At 45.4% G+C, this 24,159-nt stretch overlaps 2 protein-coding genes across 2 annotated transcripts in view; one reads left to right on the forward strand and one right to left on the reverse strand.

Annotated features, from left to right (window-relative positions):
* The window catches only part of ppef1 (protein phosphatase, EF-hand calcium binding domain 1), a 16,349-nt gene extending 4,242 nt beyond the window's left edge, over positions 1-12,107 (reverse strand). Inside the window, exons 1-12 of the mRNA XM_062528014.1 lie at positions 11,993-12,107; positions 11,713-11,745; positions 10,238-10,365; positions 9,122-9,182; positions 5,969-6,138; positions 5,360-5,474; positions 3,516-3,562; positions 3,198-3,364; positions 3,029-3,065; positions 2,591-2,740; positions 1,265-1,591; positions 117-302 (exon numbers count right to left, since the gene is read on the reverse strand). Coding sequence (XP_062383998.1) covers positions 117-302; positions 1,265-1,591; positions 2,591-2,740; positions 3,029-3,065; positions 3,198-3,364; positions 3,516-3,562; positions 5,360-5,474; positions 5,969-6,138; positions 9,122-9,182; positions 10,238-10,365; positions 11,713-11,745; positions 11,993-12,047 — 1,476 coding nt within the window. The 5' untranslated portion in view covers positions 12,048-12,107. The remainder of the gene's footprint in view (positions 1-116; positions 303-1,264; positions 1,592-2,590; positions 2,741-3,028; positions 3,066-3,197; positions 3,365-3,515; positions 3,563-5,359; positions 5,475-5,968; positions 6,139-9,121; positions 9,183-10,237; positions 10,366-11,712; positions 11,746-11,992) is intronic.
* A 2,219-nt stretch (positions 12,108-14,326) lies between these two features.
* Positions 14,327-21,424, forward strand: rs1a (retinoschisin 1a). Its single transcript, XM_062528375.1, has 6 exons — positions 14,327-14,507; positions 15,004-15,029; positions 15,141-15,264; positions 20,018-20,159; positions 20,943-21,138; positions 21,272-21,424. The coding sequence occupies exons 1-6, from the start codon at positions 14,360-14,362 to the stop codon at positions 21,422-21,424; spliced, it is 789 nt and encodes a 262-aa protein (XP_062384359.1). The 5' UTR covers positions 14,327-14,359.
* Positions 21,425-24,159: the final 2,735 nt, after the last annotated feature.

The following is a 24,159-nucleotide window of genomic DNA, read 5'->3' on the forward strand; positions in this document are numbered from 1 at the left end:
CTTTGTGTCAGTTTCAAGGCAAAACCGATGTGGGCAGATGACAGCTCTGTTTTTGACAATGCTTTCCTGTCCATCGTGACTGGCTACGCTAGTTCTCGGTTTCTGACGAGGTTTACCTGTCCATTGTGACAGAGTTCATATCCCTCCTGCTTGCACTCGTGAGAGCGGATCAGCAACGTCATTCCATGTTTTTCCAGAAGGTTCCGAGTCACATCTGGCCCAAAGTAGCAGCCGCCGCCCCGGAAGCTGTTGGGAGTGCAGCCACTCTGGCTCTTAGGGTCGCTCCAGAGGACATCTACAATCTAGAACACAGAACCTTAGGGTCGCTCCAGAGGATAACTACAATCTAGAACACAGAACCTTAGGGTCGCTCCAGAGGACATCTACAATCTAGAACACAGAACCTTAGGGTCGCTCCAGAGGACATCTACAATCTAGAACACAGAACCTTAGGGTCGCTCCAGAGGACATCTACAATCTAGAACACAGAACCTTAGGGTCGCTCCAAATAACATCTACAATCTAGAACATAGAACTTTAGGGTCACTCCAGAGGACATCTACAATCTAGAACACAGAACCTTAGGGTCGCTCCAGAGGACATCTACAATCTAGAACATAGAACTTTAGGGTCGCTCCAGAGAACATCTACAATCTAGAACATAGAACCTTAGGGTCGCTCCAGAGGACATCTACAATCTAGAACATAGAACATAAAACCAACATGCTAGTACTCCAGAGAACATCTACAATCTAGAACTTAGAACTTTAGGATTGCTCCAGAGGACATCTACAATCTAGAACATAGAACCTTAGGGTCCCTCAAGAGAACATCTACCAACAACCAACATGCTGTCAGATATTTTGTATAATTTTTTTTACACTGACGCTTTTGTGACAGGACATGGAAACAAAGTTAAACACAATTGGTCTCACAGATTTTTCTTTATCTGGTAAACACCTCCAAAGCAATATGGTGAACTGTCCACAGCATGGTAATAGGCCTTCATCTTTAATCTGTGCACTCTCATCTTTAATCTGTGCACTCTCATCTGTAATCTGTGCACTCTCATCTTTAATCTGTGCACTCTCATCTTTAATCTGTGCACTCTCATCTTTAATCTGTGCACTCTCATCTTTAATCTGTGCACTCTCATCTTAAACCTGTGCACTCTCATCTTAAAACCTGTGCACTCTCATCTTTAATCTGTGCACTCTCATCTTTAATCTGTGCACTCTCATCTTTAATCTGTGCACTCTCTCACCTGTCTCCACTCCAGCTCCTCCCTGGGGGGCTCTGGGGGGGCGATGGACACGCATGGAAACGAGTCCAGGAAGGGCACCTGGAGGACGTGGGAGGGGCTGGCCAGCGCAGGGGGCGGGGCGTGGCGGCGTGGAGTGTGTCGGGAGGCGAGGCGCGGCGAGCAGAGTGACGAGGAGGACGAGGACGAGGAGGAAGATGAGCAGCTGCCCTGACGGCTCTTCCTCCTCCGGCCACCACTCTGGGAGCGACCCTGCCTGCTGCTCCTGGACCCGCCACCAGGGACCGCCACCTCCACACAGCGCTTGGGCAACCGGAGGGCCGACTTCACCTGGGGACACACATACAGTAGCCCCCTCAGCTATTCACCTGGGGACACACATACAGTAGCCCCCTCAGCTATTCACCTGGGGACACACACACAGTAGCCCCCTCAGCTATTCACCTGGGGACACACATACAGTAGCCCCCTCAGCTATTCACCTGGAGACACACATACAGTAGCCCCCTCAGCTATTCACCTGGGGACACACATAAGCCTCTCAGCTATTCACCTGGAGACACACATACAGTAGCCCCCTCAGCTATTCACCTGGGGACACACATACAGTAGCCCCCTCAGCTAGGAGTTCACCTGGAGACACACATACAGTAGCCCCCTCAGCTATTCACCTGGAGACACACATAACCCCCTCAGCTATTCACCTGGGGACACACATACAGTAGCCCCCTCAGCTATTCACCTGGGGACACACATAACCCACTCAGCTATTCACCTGGGGACACACATAACCCCCTCAGCTAGGACTTCACCTGGGGACACACATACAGTAGCCCCCTCAGCTATTCACCTGGGGACACACATACAGTAGCCCCCTCAGCTATTCACCTGGAGACACACATACAGTAGCCCCATCAGCTATTCACCTGGGGACACACATACAGTAGCCCCCTCAGCTATTCACCTGGGGACACACATACAGTAGCCCCCTCAGCTATTCACCTGGGGACACACATACAGTAGCCCCCTCAGCTATTCACCTGGGGACACACATAAGCCTCTCAGCTGGGCATTTACCCACCAAACAGACCAATCAAATGGACTGAAGTACAGAGCAAATAATATGCTGACCTAATCATAGTTTGGAATATTTCCCTGCTTTGGAAATATTTATGGGGATTCCCATCCAAACGAAATATAGTAGAGTTTTTAATGCTTAGAATCATGCAAGTTTACTGGTTTTGTTCTACATTATTACTTTTATATGAATATCCAGGACCAGAATACTTTGTTGAAGCAACTCCTCCTAACACTCATTATCAAACAAACCTTGTCCCTTTCTATAGAGCTGAGGAAATCCAAGTCAGTCTTGTCCGAAATACCGCCATGGACAATGAGCACCTTATTATCAATCACCGTGGCTACAGGGAGTAGGCTGAACACATCTTGCAGGACTTGTAAGATGTCTCTGCCGTGAGTCTGTGTGGAAAAGAACACAGAGGGCATTTGTTTTCCCAGGTCATGGCAGCAGAATACCACTAGGTGGCACTAATGTTCAATCATGACAAATGTTCAACCCAGTCTGACTGAGGATTTTCCATAATTTAGACAGCTCCCGATTAATCCCAGATGTGATTGGCTAATCAGAAATGTATACATTAATCACAGATATGATTAGCTACAGATGTGATTGGCTAATCAGAAATGTATACATTAGTAACCAGGGTAGAGGGTTATTGCAGCATAGTGAAAAGGTTCAAATATTACCTTGTACTTCTGCATGACCTCCTTGGTAAATCCATATCTGAAACATGCAAGATAAATCACATCATAATATACAATAATATAACACAATATAAAGGATGCCACTGTGGAATTCTCTAATTGTATCATATCAGAGAAATGGACCAGAGAAAAGTGTGTCATGTTACAGTACCTCAGGTTCATGATGTGGTCCTCATGATTTCCTCGGTTCAGATGCATGTGGTCAGGATACAAGAGCAAGAATGCGAACAGTATGATAATGATTTCCATGGACTTCTTCCCTCTGTCCACAAAGTCCCCGTTAAACACATACGGGTTCTCAGCGGATGGAAGGCCATTCTGTGGAAGATGGAGAAGAGGACACTCTTTCAGAGAAAGTTAAAGATTTAAATGTGTTTTATTCAAGCCACTTGATGAATAATGTTTACATCATGCTAATAATGGCATCATGCGATATGATAAAAGATGATGTACAGCCATGTAGTCAAACCTTGTAGAAGATAAGCAATAAATCATCTAGTCGTCCATGCAAATCACCTGCAAGAATGCCAAAGTATAGAAAATAGGACATTATAGTTAGTATAGAATAGTATAGTTAACATAGCACATTATAGTTAGTATAGCATAGTATAGTATAGTATAGTAGAGTATAGTTAACATAGGACATTATAGTTAGTATAGTATAGTATAGTTAACATAGCACATTATAGTTAGTATAGTATAGTATAGTAGAGTAGAGTATAGTTAACATAGGACATTATAGTTAGTATAGTATAGTATAGTTAACATAGGACATTATAGTTAGTGTAGTATAGTAGTATAGTATAGTATAGCTAGTTAGTATAGTATAGTATAGTATAGTATAGTATAGTTATTATCTTCCAGCAACTGCTTGCCTGCCATCAGCACTGTGTGGCCACTTAAAACAGAGGAGTGGCATCTACAGTGCCTATACCCCTATAAATAGTAATAAATAGTTACTTTATTTGTCTTAAAGCCTGAAATCAAAACTCAATCAAATCATTTTTCAGTTTTATTTACAAATTTAGCTGTACACCATCAAAATAATGGAACAAAAGGCAACAGTTCTGAAAATGAATAAAACATGAAGAACTAGAATAACAGGGTTGGAAAAGTCATCATACCCCTGATGTAATACTTTGTAGCGCTTTCTTTTGCTTTCATTACAGCCATCAATCTGTTTGTCTCTAGTACTGTAGCTTTGCACACCTATAGGGGAATATTTGCCCAATCTTCCTTGCGGAATTGTCAAGTCAATCCACAGAGTTTCTATAGGATTTAAGTCAGGGCTCTGACTTGGCCACTCAAGGACATTCACTTTCCTATCCTTAAGTCACTGCTTTGTTCTTTTGGCAGTGTGTTTAGGATCATTGTCGTGTTGGAAGGTGAATGACCTGTCCATCTTCAGCTGTCTAACAGAGGGACGCTAGCCTAGAAATCTAGACGCCCCTAGCGGCAGCAAATGTAATTTGGCTGGCGGGGCAGTCTAGGCACGATCCATTGAGGCAGGGAGCTGAGAACCCCCAGCACCAGCGGGCCAATCACAGGGCTTAACATAATGGTGACTGACATGCGACCAGAAGTTGCGACGGTAACGCATCCTGTTATTTGAAAACAAGAAGATGATTCGTTTAGCGTTATCCTATTGCGTGGAGAGGGAAGGTTACGCATCCTGCTGCTACTTGAAAACAAGAAGATGATTCGTTTAGCGTTATCCTATTGCGTGGAGAGGGAAGGTTACGCATCCTGCTGCTACTTGAAAACAAGAAGATGATTTGTTTAGCGTTATCCTATTGCGGGGAGGGAATTTGAAAGACAACTGTTTATCCCACCCCTCCGATTGAGCCCTGTCTACGGTGAGTGTCCAGACCCTACATCTTGATGTGGGTCTGGCTCGTCAGGCTAGAGGGACGCAGGTTTTCCTCAAGAATTTGGGTGTACTTGGCGCCATCCATTTTCCCTTCTATCCTGACCAATTGCCCAGTCCTTGCAGAAGAGAAACATCCCCCTTGCAGAAGAGAAACATCCCCACAACATAATGTTGCCCCTCCATGCTTCACAGTAGGTATGGTGTGGATCCTTTGCAAACTCAAGCATTCTCAAGCCTTTAAGCCTTGATAAGATGCTGAGAGAACCCCATCAAGGACTAAAGGGCCTTTTAAAGGAGCCAATAAACAAGGTCAACCTCACTCTCTTGCATTCAAACAAACAAACACACACACACACACACACACACACACACACAAACACACACACACACACACACACACCAACATTAAAGTGCATGAATGTTCATATACTATATACATTTACCACAGATTGTGATCTCCTTGGCATAAGAGGTGGATAAGTAAATCACATTTGGCATCTGCTTCAGAAACTTCTTGGTCTCGTGCAACAGCTGCAAGACATATCTGGCATGCAAAGTCTGGAGGATGAGGAGAAAACAGGCACGTGTGTTAGCGTCTATTAGCGGTAACAATGAGGAGAAAACAGGCACGTGTGTTAGCGTCTATTAGCGGTAACAATGGGGAGAAGACAACAGGCATGTGTGTTAGCGTCTATTAGCGGTAACAATGAGGAGAAGACAACAGGCACGTGTGTTAGCGTCTATTAGCGGTAGCAATGAGGAGAAGACAACAGGCACGTGTCTTAGCGTCTATTAGCGGTAACAATGAGGAGAAGACAACAGGCATGTGTGTTAGCGTCTATTAGCGGTAACAATGGGGAGAAGACAACAAGCATGTGTGTTAGCGGTAACAATGAGGAGACAACAGGCATGTGTATTAGCGGTAGCGCTTGTAAACAACATGCATGTGTATTAGCGGTAGCGCTCGTATTTGTAACTGCTCTAGATCCAAACAGGTGTCTTCAGACTGCTTCAGGTGCCACGTCTAACGGTGAATCTGCAGCCATGAGTACCTGCTGCTCCTTGAAGGCGCTGAGCAGGCTGTTTGTGTCGGCAACACTGAGAGGGAAGGTCAGGCGCGGTCCAGAGTAGGAGTCCGGCACGCTGATCTGCTCGTGCTTGGCCTGCCGCCCCTCCTCCGTCCAGGGCTCCACCACAGAGTCCAAGAGGTGCGAGATCAAATCTGAGAACAGGTGCCAGTCAAATGTGCCACTTATTATCCATCTCATGTAAAGAACTGACAAACACGACCTTTGTCTCTTACCAGGGCTACATCACTTCCTCCTCATTATCCATCTAATGTAAAGAACTGACAAACACGACCTTTGTCTCTTACCAGGGCTACATCACTTCCTCCTCAGATCCTTCAGATTCCTTCATCCTCCAGGAACTGCCTGCACAATCTCGCCACATGTGGCCATCGTTGTTCACCAGGAGAAACCCAAGGCCCACTGCACCAGTACAGGGTCAGAACATTTCATCCTGATACCTAAGAGCAGTGAGGGTACCACTGTCCTGCCCACAGAGATCTATGCATCCCTCCAAGGGTATGCCTCCCCAGACCATCACTGAGCCACCACCAAATCGGTCCTGGCAGGCAGCATCATGTTCTCCACGACATCTCCAGACCCTTTCATGTCTGTCACATGTGCTCAGGGTGAACCTGCTCTCATCTGTGAAAAGCACAGGACGCTAGTGGCGGACCTGGCAATTTTGCATTCTATGGCAAATGTCAGTTGAGCTCGACGGTGCTGGGCAATGAGCACAGGTCCCTCTAGAGGCCATCGGGCCCTCAGGCCACCTTCATGAAGTCTGTTTCTGACAGTGTGGGCAGAGAAATTCACACCAGTGACCTGCTGGAGATCATTCTGTAGGGCCCTAGCAGGGCCTCCACAAAGGAGCAGATACTGGTCCTTCTACTGGGTTAAGAACCCTCTACCACCTTGCCCTGCATTCCTAGAGCAACTGCCTGTCTCCTGGAATCTCTTCCATGCTTTTGAGACTATGTTGGGAGACTCTGCAATCTTTCTGGCAATGGCACGTATTGGTGTGCCATTCTGGAAGAGTTGGACTACCTGTGCAACCTCTGTAGGCTCCAGATACTGGCTTATGCTTCCAGTAGTAACACTGACCCTATTCAAATGCAAAACTAGCAAATTATTCCCATGTTATTCCATTCACTCTACTCAGGGGAGAGTCATTCTAAAGTGCTATTGCAGTGGGTAAAAACGTTTTCCTGTATCTGTCTTTCTTACAGCTTAGTTGGCGTACAGTAGCCTCCAACTGAAAACACCTTTTTTGATTTAATTTAATTAATTTACAGACCTAAAATACTATTACACATTGTTTTACTGACAAACATAAAAAGTTTGAGGAAGCCAATCTCAGGTTCTGCTGGTGCTGACCCATTTCTTCGTGATCCGTCTATGTTTCCATTTCTGATCCCAAATGAACGATGATAAACATGTCAAAATGTCTAATGTATTAACCTGTGACTTAATTATTAATAATACCAACATTAAACCACTACACAAACCCCAGATGTCAAGACTAGCTGCCATTTATGTTTTATCATCAAGTACTTGCGCGTGTTTATTCACAATGAGACATCATTCACACAAATGGACATGTCAGCATAATGTCACATGCTGTGTTGTCTGAATGAGCTGAACTCCTCTGAGGGTCACGCTGGTCTCTAATCTTCAGCTAAGGTGTAATTAGATGGCTCAGTGATACACATCTGATTTGCATAGCACATGCGGCTGTGCCCACAGATTTGTAGAGAGCTACTCCATTGGGGCCACTTGAGAATGTTAATTCCAGAGATGGCCTTTAATTTATGCAGGCACAGGGCACTGTGCACAGATGTTTGAGTCGGCGAGGAGAACTCCCGTCCCTGACCTCCAAAGGTGGACACCTTTACCTTAAGGGCTTGTGCCAGACAGCTGCTTGGCAGAGGACCAACATGGCTGCGTTTCATCACCTTAATAGGACGCAGTCCCTGACCTCCAAAGGTGGCACCTTTACCTTAAGGGCTTGTGCCAGACAGCTGCTTGGCAGAGGACCAACATGGCTGCGTTTCATCACCTTAACAGGACGCAGACGCACATGCTGCTGGACTAGAACAGAAGCCTCACCAAAACACCTCATGTAGTATTGAACTAAAATATATATACGGTTACCATGAATATATACCAATTACCATAACTATAATTATATACCATTAACCATAAATATAAACCGTTAACCATAACCATAAATATATACCGTTAACCATAACCATAAATATATACCATTAACCATAAATATATACCGTTAACCATAAATATATATCGCTAACCATAAATATATACCGTTAATTATAACAATAACTATATACCGTTAACCATAAATATATATCGCTAACCATAAATATATACCATTAATTATAACAATAACTATATATGAACTTTCATTTGGTGGCACTCTGTAGTGTGTAACAGCAAACCACTGAAAACCCACAACATCCCAACTGCTCACAATTTAATATGCATGAGCACTGCAAACCCACAACATCCCAACTGCTCACAATCTAACATGCATGAGCAACTCATGACAGCAATCTATATATAAATATCAAAATAACATGGGGGGCCGTCAGTCCTCAGCTCACTGAAATAATAAGACTGGCAGCGCAGTCACGTGATCCTGTCAGTGCAGCCTGATTGCAGACGAGTTCAGCTTGCCATTAAAAACAAAAGGGAGCTAATTGTGAGCCATGGTTCTCTCTCTCTCTCTCTCACACACACACACACACACACACACACACACACACACACACACACACACACACACACACACACACACACACACACACACACACACACACACACACACACACACACACACACACACACACACACACACACACACACACACACACACACACACACACACACACACACACAGTGTTGCACATCACTGAGCCAGAAAATGGGATCTCAAAAGGTTGCTAAGCAACTGTGCATTTACATGTATATATTTTCTGATTCCTTGAAAAGGACGGGTGAGTATAACAACAAAATGTACAAATCATTATCCTAACAATAATGTTGACATTAGCAGAGCTCTTAACATTATCATGATCAATATGGTACATTTTGATGACAATGCAACTGCATACTCACCAGGACCATTTCCACTGAGGTGAGTGAAGTTGTCCAACATGAAACTGAAAAAGCCTGAAAGCTGTGGGGAAAAATAAAAACAACTTTGTTTATTTAGGTGGAGACTCATACTTTTTCAATCTAATGAAAAGTATTTGTGACCCTGCAAAGTGAAACCAGTCGTTTCGGTAAAATTTACAAAATTAAGTTATTGCGCTCATGTGAACGGCCATAAACTAAGCTCTCCAACGACATGTATATCGTGGGTATTACACAAACTATCGCTAAGATAAGATAAAGCATGGACAACGGGAATGACTGGAAATGTGTTGAATCTTCGCTGGGTTTAACAGTCAAGACATATGTTTTTCCGTGAAATTAGTTCACGATATGAAACTGTAGACTGTATACTGTCGAATTATGCGAAAACGTGAAATTCAACATTTTAACCAGGAAGTTTGTTTATTGTGGATTTTCTCAAAATAAATGCGCAAAGCGACTGATTTCGCTTTGAAGAGTCACATTTTATACTGCAGCCATACTTTCATTGGGGTAAATCTAAATGTATATTCAGAGTATGCATATGTGGTCTGACTTTATACAGTCATCAGAATTAGTGTAATATTGTACCTGTAGTTGGTACCTGTACAGTAAGCAGTAATAGTTTAATATTGCACCTGTAGAGTAATCAGTAATGCTGTACTATTGCACCTGTAATCAGTAATGCTGTACTATTGCACCTGTAATCAGTAATACTGTACTATTGCACCTGTAGAGTAATCAGTAATACTGTACTATTGCACCTGTAATCAGTAATGCTGTACTATTGCACCTGTAATCAGTAATACTGTACTATTGCACCTGTAGAGTAATCAGTAATGCTGTACTGTTGCACCTGTAATCAGTAATGCTGTACTATTGCACCTGTAATCAGTAATACTGTACTGTTGCACCTGTAGAGTAATCAGTAATACTGTACTATTGCACCTGTAATCAGTAATGCTGTACTATTGCACCTGTAATCAGTAATACTGTACTATTGCACCTGTAGAGTAATCAGTAATGCTGTACTGTTGCACCTGTAATCAGTAATGCTGTACTGTTGCACCTGTAATCAGTAATACTGTACTATTGCACCTGTAGCTGGTCCTGCTCCCCGGCGTACTCGATGGACTGGAAGATGTTCCAGGTGTAGCGGCGCCTCATCTCCAGACGGGCCGTGTAGCGCCGGTACCAACGCTGGATCAGAATCGCTGCTTTCATGGCTAACAGGGAACAACACAGGATGGGTCAGAGCAGAGCTGGGTCAGAGCAGAGCTGGGTGACAACACTGTTCTGCTTTAACTGCATACGGCTCTGGGTCAGACAGTTTCACAGATAAAACATGTCTAACCAATGGCACTGCAGCAGCAGGTGAACATGTTTAAATAATGAGAGCGGGGAAGAGACTGGGAGACAGAGAGGAGGTGCTGGGAGAGAGAGAGGAGGTGCTGTTGGGAAGAGAGGAGGTGCTGTTGGGAAGAGACTGGAAGAGAGGGAGGAGGTGCTGTTGGGAAGAGACTGGGAGAGAGAGAGGAGGTGCTGGGAGAGAGAGAGGAGGTGCTGTTGGGAAGAGACTGGAAGAGAGGGAGGAGGTGCTGTTGGGAAATGACCCGACTTGGACACCAGGTCCCTGCGGCCACTTGGACCCACATGTGGAATGGACACTTGTAGTGTTCAAAGTGGAATGGACACTTGTAGTGTTTTAAGTTGATACTTCAGATCTACTTGGAAGTACCAATTCTACACATTAACACACATATCGTACGGTTGTCTAATAAATGTGTATAATAAAATACACTATTATTAAGTACTGAGTACCACTGAATGTGTATAATAAAATACATGATTAAGTACTGAGTACCACTGAATGTGTATAATAAAATACATGATTAAGTACTGAGTACCACTGAATGTGTATAATAAAATACATGATTAAGTACTGAGTACCACTGAATGTGTATAATAAAATACATTATTAAGTACTGAGTACCACTGAATGTGTATAATAAAATACACTATTATTAAGTACTGAGTACCACTTAATGTGTCTAATAAAATACATTATTAAGTACTGAGTACCACTGAATGTGTATAATAAAATACACTATTATTAAGTACTGAGTACCAATGAATGTGTTCGCTACAACACTGCACCTATTGCATCACAGCGTCCACCCAAACGTCTGGACAGCTGAGCACGTGCTTCGTATGACCGGTGACAGCATGAATGTGTGAAAGAACAGTCACACAGGAAACCAATGCGTGAGGACATAGACATGCGAGATGAAGACTCAATGCGTGAGGACATGCGAGATGAAGACTCAGTGCGTGAGGACATAGACATGCGAGATGAACACTCAATGCGTGAGGACATAGACATGCGAGATGAAGACTCAATGCGTGAGGACATAGACATGTGTCAGTGCGTGAGACAATAGACGTGCGAGATGAACACAAACACAGGTGGCTGTGTGATGACTGATGGTGATGAACACAACGCAGCCACCTGCACACAGGTGTTGTACTGCACACTTTACAGCAACAGGCGGGAGGAAGGCCAAACATCTTACTTAACGCTGGACTGGGATTCCTGGAGGATGCATCTGTGAGGAAGTAATTGAATGGTGAGAAAAGTGAGCGTGTTCCCTAAGAGCTTGCCAACAACTAATGAGACACATGGGAACAGGACCGAAAACACCCGAAACAAAAGAGTTTTAGAGATACAAGCACTGCCAAGAGTGCACAAGTAAAGAAAGGTTAAACCAAAACCATGAATTTACATTTCAATCAGAAATATACTCAAATATACTTCTCCGAAATAAGAGTCTGGGGTGAGGAGTGCACGGTCACCTGTTTCAGACGGCCTTCCTTGGTTTTCAACTGCAATTGAAGTTCCACAGCCCATGATGGGCTTTACAATCTCTTTCTCCGGCCAAAGTTCAGAGTGTTTATTGCTGGAATCCTGTTTAGTTTGGTGATGGAAGCAGAATTAGAATTACCTGGAGATTTTGATCATGGGTGAACACTGGTGTTTTGTATGCCCCAAAGTAATTTATCCTCGTCCTTAAGTGGTTTTTAAAACGTATAGGACAAATAACAGATAAGGACAGGTAAATTGATAAAGCATGCAAAAAATTAGAGACTAAGTTACCTAAAGGCACATTTCGTTAATAAACGATTGGTTAATAATGTAATTCCTAAGAGATTTCCAAACAACCCAACTCACTCTGGTTCAAGTCTGTAGGCTATAACCTTAGTCAATAAAATAACGCGTGCAAACAAAAGCGATTAAATACGAAAACGTACCTATGATAGCTTCTACGGTTCCTTTTTAAAACACGGAATTGTCTCCTCCTGTCTGATACCGGGCTCCACGTCCACCGGAACAGCAGCTCGGTAGCCGCTCCACTACGTACTACACACGAGCGCCACTGCAGCAGTCATCGATGCTGATGCGCGCACATCCTCCTTCCCAACGCAACGCCCATGGATACCAGAGAGCGTCACAGGTGGAGATCAGGGACTATTCAAACCGCCGCGGGATGGATGCAATGAATCGTGACCAAGTGACAAGCAAGTGCACACACTGTAGTGGTAAACTCTAGAATTCACATCACTAACCCATTTTAATTAGCTTGACGTGTTAAAGCAACACAGAGTTGTGTGTAGGCCTACCTCAAAACAAGGTTTCCAGAATCAGTTCAGTGATTCATTAACTCTTAACAGGGAGAACGGCATTTCTGCATTCGCTTCGCGGCCCTCTATCAGCTATAACCACACTAAAAAGTTCACGAGATAGGGTAGCGGATCTGTATTCGACGGAATGAGACATAAGAAAATAAAATCATGCAACATCAAGGCTACTTTGTCTGTGGACATTGTTATTTGCGAACAAATAGCGTGCATGTCAGCGGTGAAGGGCTTGTTGCTTTAAGACACCGGGAAATGAAAATTCGAACCATCCACCAATATAGGATGTTCTTATGAAGGTCATCCGTTTCAGAAGAAAACTCCAGGCTTAAAATTATTAAAACGTTTTTATTCATTATTCCACGTAAAATATGTCCAAATATTAAAATCCTCCTGAGTCCAAGTTAACCACCATCAGAAACGCCAACAAACTGGTGCCGGGCTCGCGCAGCAGCGTTAAAGATGGCGTACATGGCAGCCAGCACCTCGTGATGGGTGATGACCCTTCGCCTGTTGGACACGGCGAGGCGCGCGGCCTCGTTGCCCACTCTGTGCAGCATGTACGCCGGTTGACGTCGTGGAAAATTCAGCTCTCGTGCAATATTGAGCTGGAAAACAAATACGTTTTAGTGAACATAGAGGTCAGAATTCTGCTGAGGAGGATAGGCTACTACAAAACCGGTAATTAAGCACACCTCGTCCTGATTCCTATAAACGGACGCGGACCGTCTCCGTAGGCCTGATCTCCTCCCATTGCGGCAAGACCTTCCAGGCATCCCGGACACTTTCATCCTAAACAGCAGGGCTCCAGATTCTGATTGAAAAGGCCAACAACACTCACGCTCCTTATAAACATTTATTGATGCACACCTGCAATTCATTACCCAATTAGGCATAGCTGTGAGGAGTGCTAATTGCGACTAATTGGAGAACAGTGTTTTGGGATAAAACAATAATTTACATCCTCGTGGTAGGACTAAATGCATACAAATGCAAATACCGTCTGCTTGTTGCTTGTTTCATGTTTTGTGCATTTGGGGAAGTCTGCAATTAGAGTGTGGAAATTGTGTTGTAGGGTCAGGTGTTGCCATATGTGTGCAAATGTTTTTCTTTTTCATTTCGGAATTGAGGATACACTATTGTGATATTGTTGTAACATTCATGGCGTTTCAACGGGTCATTGTAGAGTCTGGAAATACCTAACCAAGCAACACAGAGGACCATACTGTATATTTGCAGTACGATGACTTTCAGTCTTTAGACTGAAAATACCCCCTTGTTTTCTCATATGGTTGTTTCAGTATATACTTATATATACTTACACCTAACCAAGCAACACCAGAGGACCATATCTTTGCAGTACAATGACTTTGGGTCTTTCGAAGGCTGAAAATGCCCCCTTGTTGTTGTCATATGGCAGGCTCAGGGGTCAGTGTGTGATATTATTGTACAATTGGACAAACGGGCCCTGGGCAGTTGAGGGAGGAGCTTTGTGAAGAGATAAAGGGTATTAGAGCCCAGCCTTAGATGAGGCATTACTGTCCTGTGGATTACTGTAATCTAGCCTCTGTGCCGTGGGCATCAGCGTGGTCTCTCTCGTCCACTCACTCACAACGCAAGATGGAGCAACGCAGGAGCTGTGGCGTTCTCTTGGTGCTTCTGCTGCTCACTGAAGGTATGTGAGCGTCCTCACACTGCTCAGGAGATACAGTACATTAGAAATGGACCTCACCAGTAGAACACTCAGTGTGCTATTATTGATTTGAGGGCATTTCATTCTGTTTAGTGAAGGAGTGAAGCCCATGACTTGTGTGTTATTATTGATTTGAGGGCATTTCATTCTGTTTAGTGAAGGTGTGAAGCCCATGACTTGTGTGTTATTATTGATTTGAGGGCATTTCATTCTGTGTAGTGAAGGTGTGAAGCCCATGACTTGTGTGTTATTATTGATTTGAGGGCATTTCATTCTGTGTAGTGAAGGTGTGAAGCCCATGACTTGCTCTTTACATGCTACTGTATGTTTGGTCACCTTTCCCTGTTTTGTTAAAACAGGGAAAGGTGAACTTGCTACTGTATGAAGATGATGTGTCATATTTGACAATATTTGCGTGTTTTGAAATATACCAAACTTGATGAGCTCTTGTATTGTTATTGCGTTGTGTCTTCTGTAGGTCTGATTCAAGTCCACACTCAGGAGGTAAGAACACATAAAACACTCTGAAGCTCATGTCCTGAATGCAACATCAGTGTACCGCCACTAAGAGTTGATGTGAAATCTGCAAGTGTGTCTCTTGTTGTGTCTCGTCAGGAGCAGGAGGTGACGAAGCCGTGGACGGCGAAAGCCTGCAAGTGCGACTGTGAGGGGGAGTCGCCCACGGAGACGAGTGGCAGCGTTGCGTTCGGCTCCAGCTTCCCAGGTGACTGCATGCCAGGTGAGAGAGAGAGCGGCGCTGATGTGGCATCTGAGTTCCACATGTGCTAGTGTTGATGACATCATGTCAAATATATATGCAAACCCTCTACATCTGTAATGAGCATTTTTTAATCAAACTCCTATAGGTTTTTGCCAACACATGAGTATTTCAGACCAGGAACAGAGTGGGTTTTGAAGAAAAATGATTTGATTCATATACGTATACTATGTGCCATAGTCTTCATATGCATGTGCAAATGTATACTGTATGCATGTATGTAATATATACAGTATGCCATAGTCTTCATATGCATGAGCAAATGTATACTGTATGCATGTAATATATGCCATAGTCAGCTTTAAGTCATATTAGCAATATGATCAATAGACTTTACCCATGAATTTGTAATGACAGAGCTGTCAAGGGACTTGTGTGACTGTGGACAGCTCATGAATGGGCTTAGATAAAGGGTGAGCTGTGGTGTGTGTGTGTGTGTATGTGAGCTGCAGAAATATTAAACTAGATAAGATCCCACCAGTGGACCTTGGGTGAAAAACACAAATCATGAAATCAGAGTGTTTAGGAAATAATGCAAACTGTTTAAAGCGACTGAGTGTCTGATAATTGAGATGAATTGTCTCTCGGTGACCATTCTGCTGAATCAGTTGTGAGCGAGGGGCGCTTTGCGTTTTGGCGACCTTGAGAGGTCGGGACGGTGCCGAGGAAATGGCCCATGAGCGGCCCTGCTGCAGTGGAGCAGAACGCCATTAATCACGAGAGAGACGCTCGCCTGAGGAGAGCGCGGGAGAACGCAACACCCCGCCGACACGCAGGCCCGAGGATGATGCGCACCTGAGGAGAAGGCACTGAGGAGAGACGCTCGGGGCCCGAGGGAGCGCATGCTCTAGTAACACTGACCTCCTCCTCACGGCCCCACAGGCCTCTGAGACAGAGCAGAGGAACACGGACCCTGAGAGAGGAACGGAGGAAGAGAGAGAGAGAGAGAGAAGAGGAGAGTGGTGAAGAGAGAGAAAGGGAGGATGAGAGGGAGGAACAGAGGTAAAGAGAAAGAGGGCTAGAGAGGGAGAATGATGGAGAGAGAGAAAGGGAGGATGAGAGAGGGAGGAATGGAGAGGAAACAGGGGGATGAGAAGGAGGGCTAGAGAGGGGAGACTGGTGGAGAGAGACAGAATGCACACACACTATAATCCCATTACTGCAACAGTGATGTGCCGCACACACAGATTATACTGCTCAGAATAGGGCTGTCCTTCACACAATACACAGGCTGATGGACGTGTGTGTGTGTGTGTGTGTGTGTGTGTGTGTGTGTGTGTGTGTGTGTGTGTGTGTGTGTGTGTGTGTGCACCGCACGTCGTCTCCCTTGTTGTGTGCCTCGTCCTGCTCTCTGTGTCTGGACGCTGACTCTAGCCTGTGAGGGACTTAAACGATAAGTTGTCTCAGATAGGAGCCGCTCTCCTTCCTCTCATGAACGGCCATTGTGTAGGATACTGTGCTATACAAATACGTTGGATTTTATACTTTTGACTAGCTACTGACGCGATATGCTCTGTGGCTTCACTCGTGAGGTCGTTTAGGCCGTAGCTACTGACGCGCTATGCTCTGTGGCTTCACTCGTGAGGTCGTTTAGGCCGTAGCTACTGACGCGCTACGCTCTGTGGCTTCACTCGTGAGGTCGTTTAGGCCGTAGCTACTGACGCGATATGCTCTGTGGCTACACTCGTGAGGTTGTTTAGGCCGTAGCTACTGACGCGCTACGCTCTGTGACTACACTCGTGAGGTCGTTTAGGCCGTAGCTACTGAAGTGTCACTCTGTGGCTATACTCATGAGGTGAGCGTTGAGATGCCTAGTTCCCCTAAATGATGTAAAAATATGACATAACTGGGTAGCGTGACAGAGTGTGTGTTCCATTGTACAGTGGGAATCCTAAGTGGACAGAGAGCCTGAGTAAAAAAGTCATAGTGGTTTAAAGCTTAGGGTCGCAATCTGCCCATCTGCCATTCTCGAGTCTTAATGGATGTTTATCTCCCAATATGGAGAATTAGAGATTTGGGATTGGAAATGGAGTAGTGGTGAGACTGGTGTGTGTGTGTGTGAGTGTGTGTGTGTGTGTGCGACATGGAGAATTAGAGCTTTTAGGATTGGAAATGGAGTAGTGGTGAGACTGGAGGGTTAGTGGTGGGAAAGCTTTTAGTGCTGCTCGCTTTCCTGCCTGCATGTCATCTTGAACTGCGCAAATCTTCTCCTACTGTGCTGATGAACAGGGCTGCGGTGCCATTAAGCATGTGTGTGGGCTCTTTGTGAAAAGGGCAGTCTCTGGATTGGACACACAAACACAAACACATCCCAACAGCTTATGTGAAGCTTTCATGTGTGCAGCTTATAGTTGCTGAATAAAACATGTGCTTTCCAGTCTTTGCATGGCAGCACTGGCTCAAGATGGAAGCTGCTTGTTCAGTATGCGTTTACTAAAGGGCTCAAGATGGAAGCTGCTTGTTCAGTAAATGCGTTTACTAAATCCCCTTGGGGATCAATAAAGTATCAATATCTATCTATCTACTGAAGGGCCTCTTGCTGATATCACCTTCAGGAGCATCAAACGGGTGTGTACCTCCATGCTGTCCGACTCCCTAGCGACCAATCTCGCTACCCACCACCCCTACCAAACAGGTGATGACATGGTAGAATACTACAACTCTCAGCCAGGACGTTGTAGCTCCTCTCACCACGCGCTAGGTGTCTTTCTCTCGTCCTGCCCCCTAGTTCACCCCTGAGCTCTGCAGGATGAAGACCACAGGTCGTAGAGAGACGATATAGAAGATCTAGCCTCACTGTCCATCGTGAGGCATTTAAAGAACACGTCATGAGCTACAAAGAAGCCCTTTCTCAGGCAAAAACAAAGTGTTACTCCACTCTAATCAGTAACCAACAAAAACACCCCAAATTGCTCTTCTCCACCATCAACCGTCTTCTTCCCCCTCCTGATGCTGCCAAACCCTCAGACGCAGCTAACCTCTGCCCCAGGTTCCTGGATTTTTTCCAGCAGAAGCTGGACACCATCCACCAGCAGCTCCAGTCTCCTGGGCTCTCCCCCTGCCCCACTCTGGCCCAACAGGATTCTCACCACTCAGCTGCCCTCCCACCTCAGTGCTGCCTATCCACCTTCTCTCCACTAGACGCCGATCAAGTAGAACAACTGGTCACCTCAGCTAAGACATCAACCTCCAGTCTTGACCCAGTGCCCACCACCCTGGTCAAGGCCTGTCTCCCCATTCTCCGTCATCCAGGAAAACATCATAAATGCATCTCTTGCCTCCGGTGTGGTACCATCCAGCTTCAAAATGGCAGCAGTCATCCCCACTCCCAAAAAACCAGGCTCAGACCCCGACGACCCCGATGACCCCAACAACTATCGTCCAACCTCCCCTTCATTAGCAAAATCCTGGAAAGAGCAGTGGCTGCCCAGCTTCAACATCACATGTCCCACCATGAGCTCTTTGAACCTCTTCAAGCTGGTTTCGGAACCCATCATAGCACTGAGACCGCCCTCATTAAAATCACAAATGACCTCCTGCTTGCTGCCGACAATGGCCTCCTCACCATTCTAATCCTCCTTGACCTTTCTGCAGTTTTTGATACAGTTTCCCACCTCACGGTCCTACCTCACAGGCCGGAAACAATTCATCAAACTAAATGACTCCAACCTTGTTCCAGTGCCCGTCAACCATGGCGTGCCCCAGGGCTCTGTGCTTGGTCCTCTGTTGTTCACCATTTACATGTTACCCCTGGGTCATATTATCCGTAAACATGGACTCATCTTCCACTGCTACGCCGATGACACTCAGCTTTATAAAAGCACCAACCCCTCCTCCCATCTCCCACCCACACAACTCGTCAAATGCCTGCAGGAACTCAAATCATGGATGACCACAAACCTACTCAAACTCAACAGTAACAAGACAGAGCTCATGGTGGTGGCCCCTGCACCACTGCTCAGGAAAATTGGAGACCTGGCCCTGGTCGTGGATGGCTGCTCCATTTCCCCATCTACTGAGGTGCACAACCTGACATTAACAACATCACCAAGTCTGCCTTCTACCACCTCAGAAGCATCTCACGACTCCTGCCCTCACTCACACATTCAGTAACTGAGACACTCATCCATGCCTACATCACCTCCCGCTTGGACTTTTGTCCGGCTTGGACATTCTCCAACAGCTTCATTGGTTGCCAATCAAGTCACGCATCGCCTACAAGATCCTCCTGCTCACCTACCCTAACCCCCCCCCCCCCCCCATTTGTTAAGCGACCTTGGGTACTATGAAAGGTGCTATATAAGTCAAAGTTGTTATTCATTATTATTAGATATGTGTACGCCTGTTATACTAAAGAGCCTCTTTATATGTGTACGTCTGTTATACTAAAGGGCCTCTTGCAGATATGTGGACGTCTGTTATACTAAAAGGCCTCTTGCAGAAATGTGGACGCCTGTTGTGTAGTGATGCTGTGTTCCGGTTGCTTGCTGTCTGAGATCCATATTTTATATCTGAGGACAAAACTGAGATGTTCTCCTCATGTGCACGGTTCTGATGTTCTGGTATACACGATTCTGATGTTCTCCTCGTGTACACGGTTCTGATGTTCTTATGTGCACGGTTCTGATGTTCTCCTCATGTGCACGGTTCTGATGTTCTCCTCATGTGCACGGTTCTGATGTTCTCCGTGTGCACGGTTCTGTTCTGTCCACAGAGTGTCCCTATCATAAGCCTATGGGCTTTGAGGCCGGGTCCGTGTCTCCAGACCAGATCAGCTGCCCTAACGAGGACCAGTACACCGGCTGGTTCTCCTCCTGGACCGCCAGCAAGGCCAGACTCAACAGCCAGGGCTTTGGGTAAGAGCCACCCTACACGACACGCTTTAATTAAGCAATAAGCCCCGAGAGGCCGTGCATTATACTGTATAATCGAACAGCCAAGGGGCGTTGTTAGGCAGGGCTTTGGGTAAGAGCCACCTCTACACGACACGCTTTAAATACAAAATAGAGAGAGAGCAGATATCGCCTTCACAATATAAAAATGAATAAAAAATAGAGAGAGAGCAGATATTGCCTTCACCGTTTCATCTTTCTAGTGCTATTACCATTCTAGCGCAAGTACTATGTAGCAATGACTAAGACTCTGAAGTTTTCAGAGGTCTAGACGGACAGGAGTACATTACAGAGGGTTTAGAACAGGAGTACATTACAGAGGGTTTAGAACAGGAGTACATCACAGAGGGTTTAGAACAGGAGTACATCACAGAGGGTTTAGAACAGGAGTACATCACAGAGGGTTTAGAACAGGAGTACATCACAGAGGGTTTAGAACAGGAGTACATTACAGAGGGTTTAGAACAGGAGTACATCACAGAGGGTTTAGAACAGGAGTACATTACAGAGGGTTTAGAACAGGAGTACATCACAGAGGGTTTAGAACAGGAGTACATCACAGAGGGTTTAGAACAGGAGTACATCACAGAGGGTTTAGAACAGGAGTACATCACAGAGGGTTTAGAACAGGAGTACATTACAGAGGGTTTAGAACAGATAATCCACACTGAGCTCCACACTCACTAGAGTCCCCTCACAATAACCACCATTACTACCAACCCCCCCCCCCCCCCCCTCCTCTTTTAGGTGCGCATGGCTCTCCAAGTACCAGGACACCAACCAGTGGCTGCAGATCGATTTCAAGGACGTGACGGTGGTGTCTGGCATCCTGACTCAGGGCCGCTGTGATGCGGACGAGTGGATCACCAAGTACAGCGTCCAGTACCGCACCAACGAGAGCCTCAACTGGGTCTACTACAAGGACCAGACCGGCAACAACAGGGTGAGACAACAACCATCAGCTGAAATCTACAGTACCTGAGTGAAAATAAAGCAAATCAGTTCACATGTGTTCCGTCCACTGATGAATAGAACATCAGCACAGCCTAAGACATGTTCTGGTTCTCCTTGGCCAGGTGTTCTACGGGAACTCGGACCGGTCCTCGACGGTGCAGAACCTGCTGCGGCCGCCCATCGTGGCGCGCTACGTCCGCCTGCTGCCCCTGGGCTGGCACACACGCATCGCCATCCGCATGGAGCTCCTGATGTGCATGAGCAAGTGCACTTGATGCCCATCATCCCCCCCCTCACCCCCACCCTCACCCCACCCTCACCCCCCCATCACCCCCCTCTCACCCCCCCATCACCCCCCCCCCTCACACATCCCTCCCAACCCCACCACACACACACACTCACACACAAGCCACCTCCCCTCTCTTGTATCCTGACATGCCTACCCCCCCCCCTTCCCCTGCTCACTATACAGCATGTATATCCTGTTAAATATCAACCTTTCTATGTCCTTATATAATAATCTGAAACATGTTCACCACCTGACAAGTGTACTGTGGAAAACGGGAAAGTCCTGGATACATTACCAAGCATTCCTCTGCCAGAGGAGCGGCCGTAGCGGGGTCACATGGGCCAGTAAGGGTTAAGGGTCATACTGGGGTCATGTGGGCCAGTAAGGGTTAATGGTCCTACTGGGGTCACGTGGGGGTCGTACTGGGGTCACATGGGCCAGTAAGGGTCGTACTGGGGTCACATGGGCCAGTAAGGGTCGTACTTACTTCTGTACAGCCAGAGGTTGCTGACCTTCTGTTTAGAGTCCACTGTTGCTAACGTCACATTAATTAGACCTCTGGTTGTCCGGGATGCTTCAGACCACATTAGCGTTTACACTACAATAGATATGTGGTCAAAAGCGTCTCAGATAACCTCAAGAAGTGGTTTGTGTGATCGCAATGTGTCTTGGTGACAATTTACACTTGTATTTAGAACTGACCACTTGTAATCCTGGCCCAAGATGCATTCTAAACACAAATGTAAACAGGAAGCAGAATGCGCCCACCGAGGACAGAAGGGCTTTTTGTTTCTGCTAGTACTTGGATGTTGTATGCTGTGATGTTGTGAATTCTGCTGTGGTGTGTTCCTGTGCTGTAGTGTGGACTGTTGTGTTGTACCCTGCAGGGGGAGTGGACTTCCTTTTTCTTCTAACTGTTTTGTAAACGATGTGTAGTGCTGTTGGACTGAGTGTTCAGATGTTCACCTGAGAGAACCGTGACCTAAATAAAGGAGATGTCTAGTGCTGTGCATGTGATGTCATATTATACCAAGTACAGTGTGAAATGATACTACAGCATAGCAAGGCAAAGAACACAACACATTTTTAAATTAATATTTTAATCATCATTAAATACAGACAATATAAATGCTGTTTGTGTATGTCATGCCAAGAGGGTACCCATGAAGGCATCAAACCAGTGAAACCATAACAACAACATAGAAAATATTTTCAAATAACATCGTATCAAAGCAGTTTCTCTTGGATAACATATAGACAGAAGATGGGCAGGCGATGGCCGAAGATGACGCCCTGCTGATACTGCTGACCGTTATGGACTGACTCTGGACCTGCTGTTCCCAGTCCCCTTATGATGGTATAATTCAGGATGATAAACTATGAGTAATCCTGTACAACTGAAACAGAAATGGCACACGGTCTGGAACAGGTTGCAGTTGAGTGAATCCAGTGGACCTTTCCCAGAGGAGTCACCTGAGACATTGCTTATGGAGGTCAGACGATCAGAACAATCTCTATTTGCATGACTATGACATTCATACCAATAACATTCTTCTGAAAATTATTTTTGCCTACTTGGTGGAACTACCACCTGCAGTACGATACAGATAAAATAATCCCCAATTTCCCCTAAGTTACCGTCACATGATTTGGACCCATTGCCTCATGCATGTGGTCCTGGCACAGCCTGTGTGCTGTTGTCCATTAGGACGCATGCCATTAATGAGGGAATTCTCAATGAAGGTTCAGTCCATCCTGACACACAGTGTTACACAACACTCTTCTACAGGAGGCCGCGTGTGACACACATTTGAGGCCCTTGGGTGTGTGTGTGTGTGTAGACGTGAAGAATATGGGGAGCAGGAAATAGCTTTAAATGGGTCGTGCTTTACAGCTCCTGGGTGATACTCTGGGCTGAATGAAGGAATTGAGTCGCGACCCCCCGTGACACAAGGTCAGGAGGAGCACACATGGCACGAGTCTAAGCAGCTCTTTCAAGAGCTCAAACAATACTGCTGTATTTTGCTCTTAAGAGACTATATGAGGTGCTATCATGTTTTAAGTTCTGGGTGAAACTGTGGCAGTAGATTGAGCAAACTGAAGACTCTCTAAAATGTTCATCTCTACAGAGACCAGAAGTTATCTCTAAAATGTTCATCTTTATGGAGACTTAAGAAGACCAAAAGTAAGCTATCTCTCTAAAATGTTCATCTTTACGGAGACTTAAGGCAATCAATGATCCTGTCACTGTATCTAGCATACAGTCTGCCATCCACACTATACCCATACATAGCGCTGAGAAAAACAATACCTACATTTCAGAGGTATACATTCACTGGACAAAAATGATATTGAGAGAAATTTAGCAAACTTTTGAAATTTGAGAGGTTGTCTCAACAAACATGTAAAGTGCCAGCAGCAAATGCAAGAATGTAAATAAAACAAAACAAAAGTGAATCCAACGGATGAGTCATGGATGGACCGAAGTCAGAGTAAATCCTATATGTCATGATGTCAGTAAATCCTATATGTCATGATGTCAGTAAATCCTATATGTCATGATGTCAGTAAATCCTGTATGTCATGAGGTCAGTGTAAACATATGGATGGACCAGAGTCAGAGTAAATCCTACATGTCATGAGGTCAGTGTAAACATACTGTGGTGTTATTGTTGAGAGGAATCAAGGACTACTGATCATGAACCTTTATACGATTCCTCA

This window comes from Sardina pilchardus, chromosome 23 (assembly GCF_963854185.1).
Source record: "Sardina pilchardus chromosome 23, fSarPil1.1, whole genome shotgun sequence".
NCBI classification, from domain to species: Eukaryota; Metazoa; Chordata; class Actinopteri; order Clupeiformes; family Clupeidae; genus Sardina; species Sardina pilchardus.

Excerpts from the sequence above, each read along its gene's own strand:
- rs1a (XM_062528375.1), top strand. The coding sequence starts at position 14,360 with ATGAGGCATTACTGTCCTGTGGATTACTGTAATCTAGCCTCTGTGCCG. Across the intron at positions 15,265-20,017 it reads CCCAGGTGACTGCATGCCAG|AGTGTCCCTATCATAAGCCT; the intron begins GTGAGAGAGAGA and ends TTCTGTCCACAG. Across the intron at positions 21,139-21,271 it reads ACCAGACCGGCAACAACAGG|GTGTTCTACGGGAACTCGGA; the intron begins GTGAGACAACAA and ends CTCCTTGGCCAG.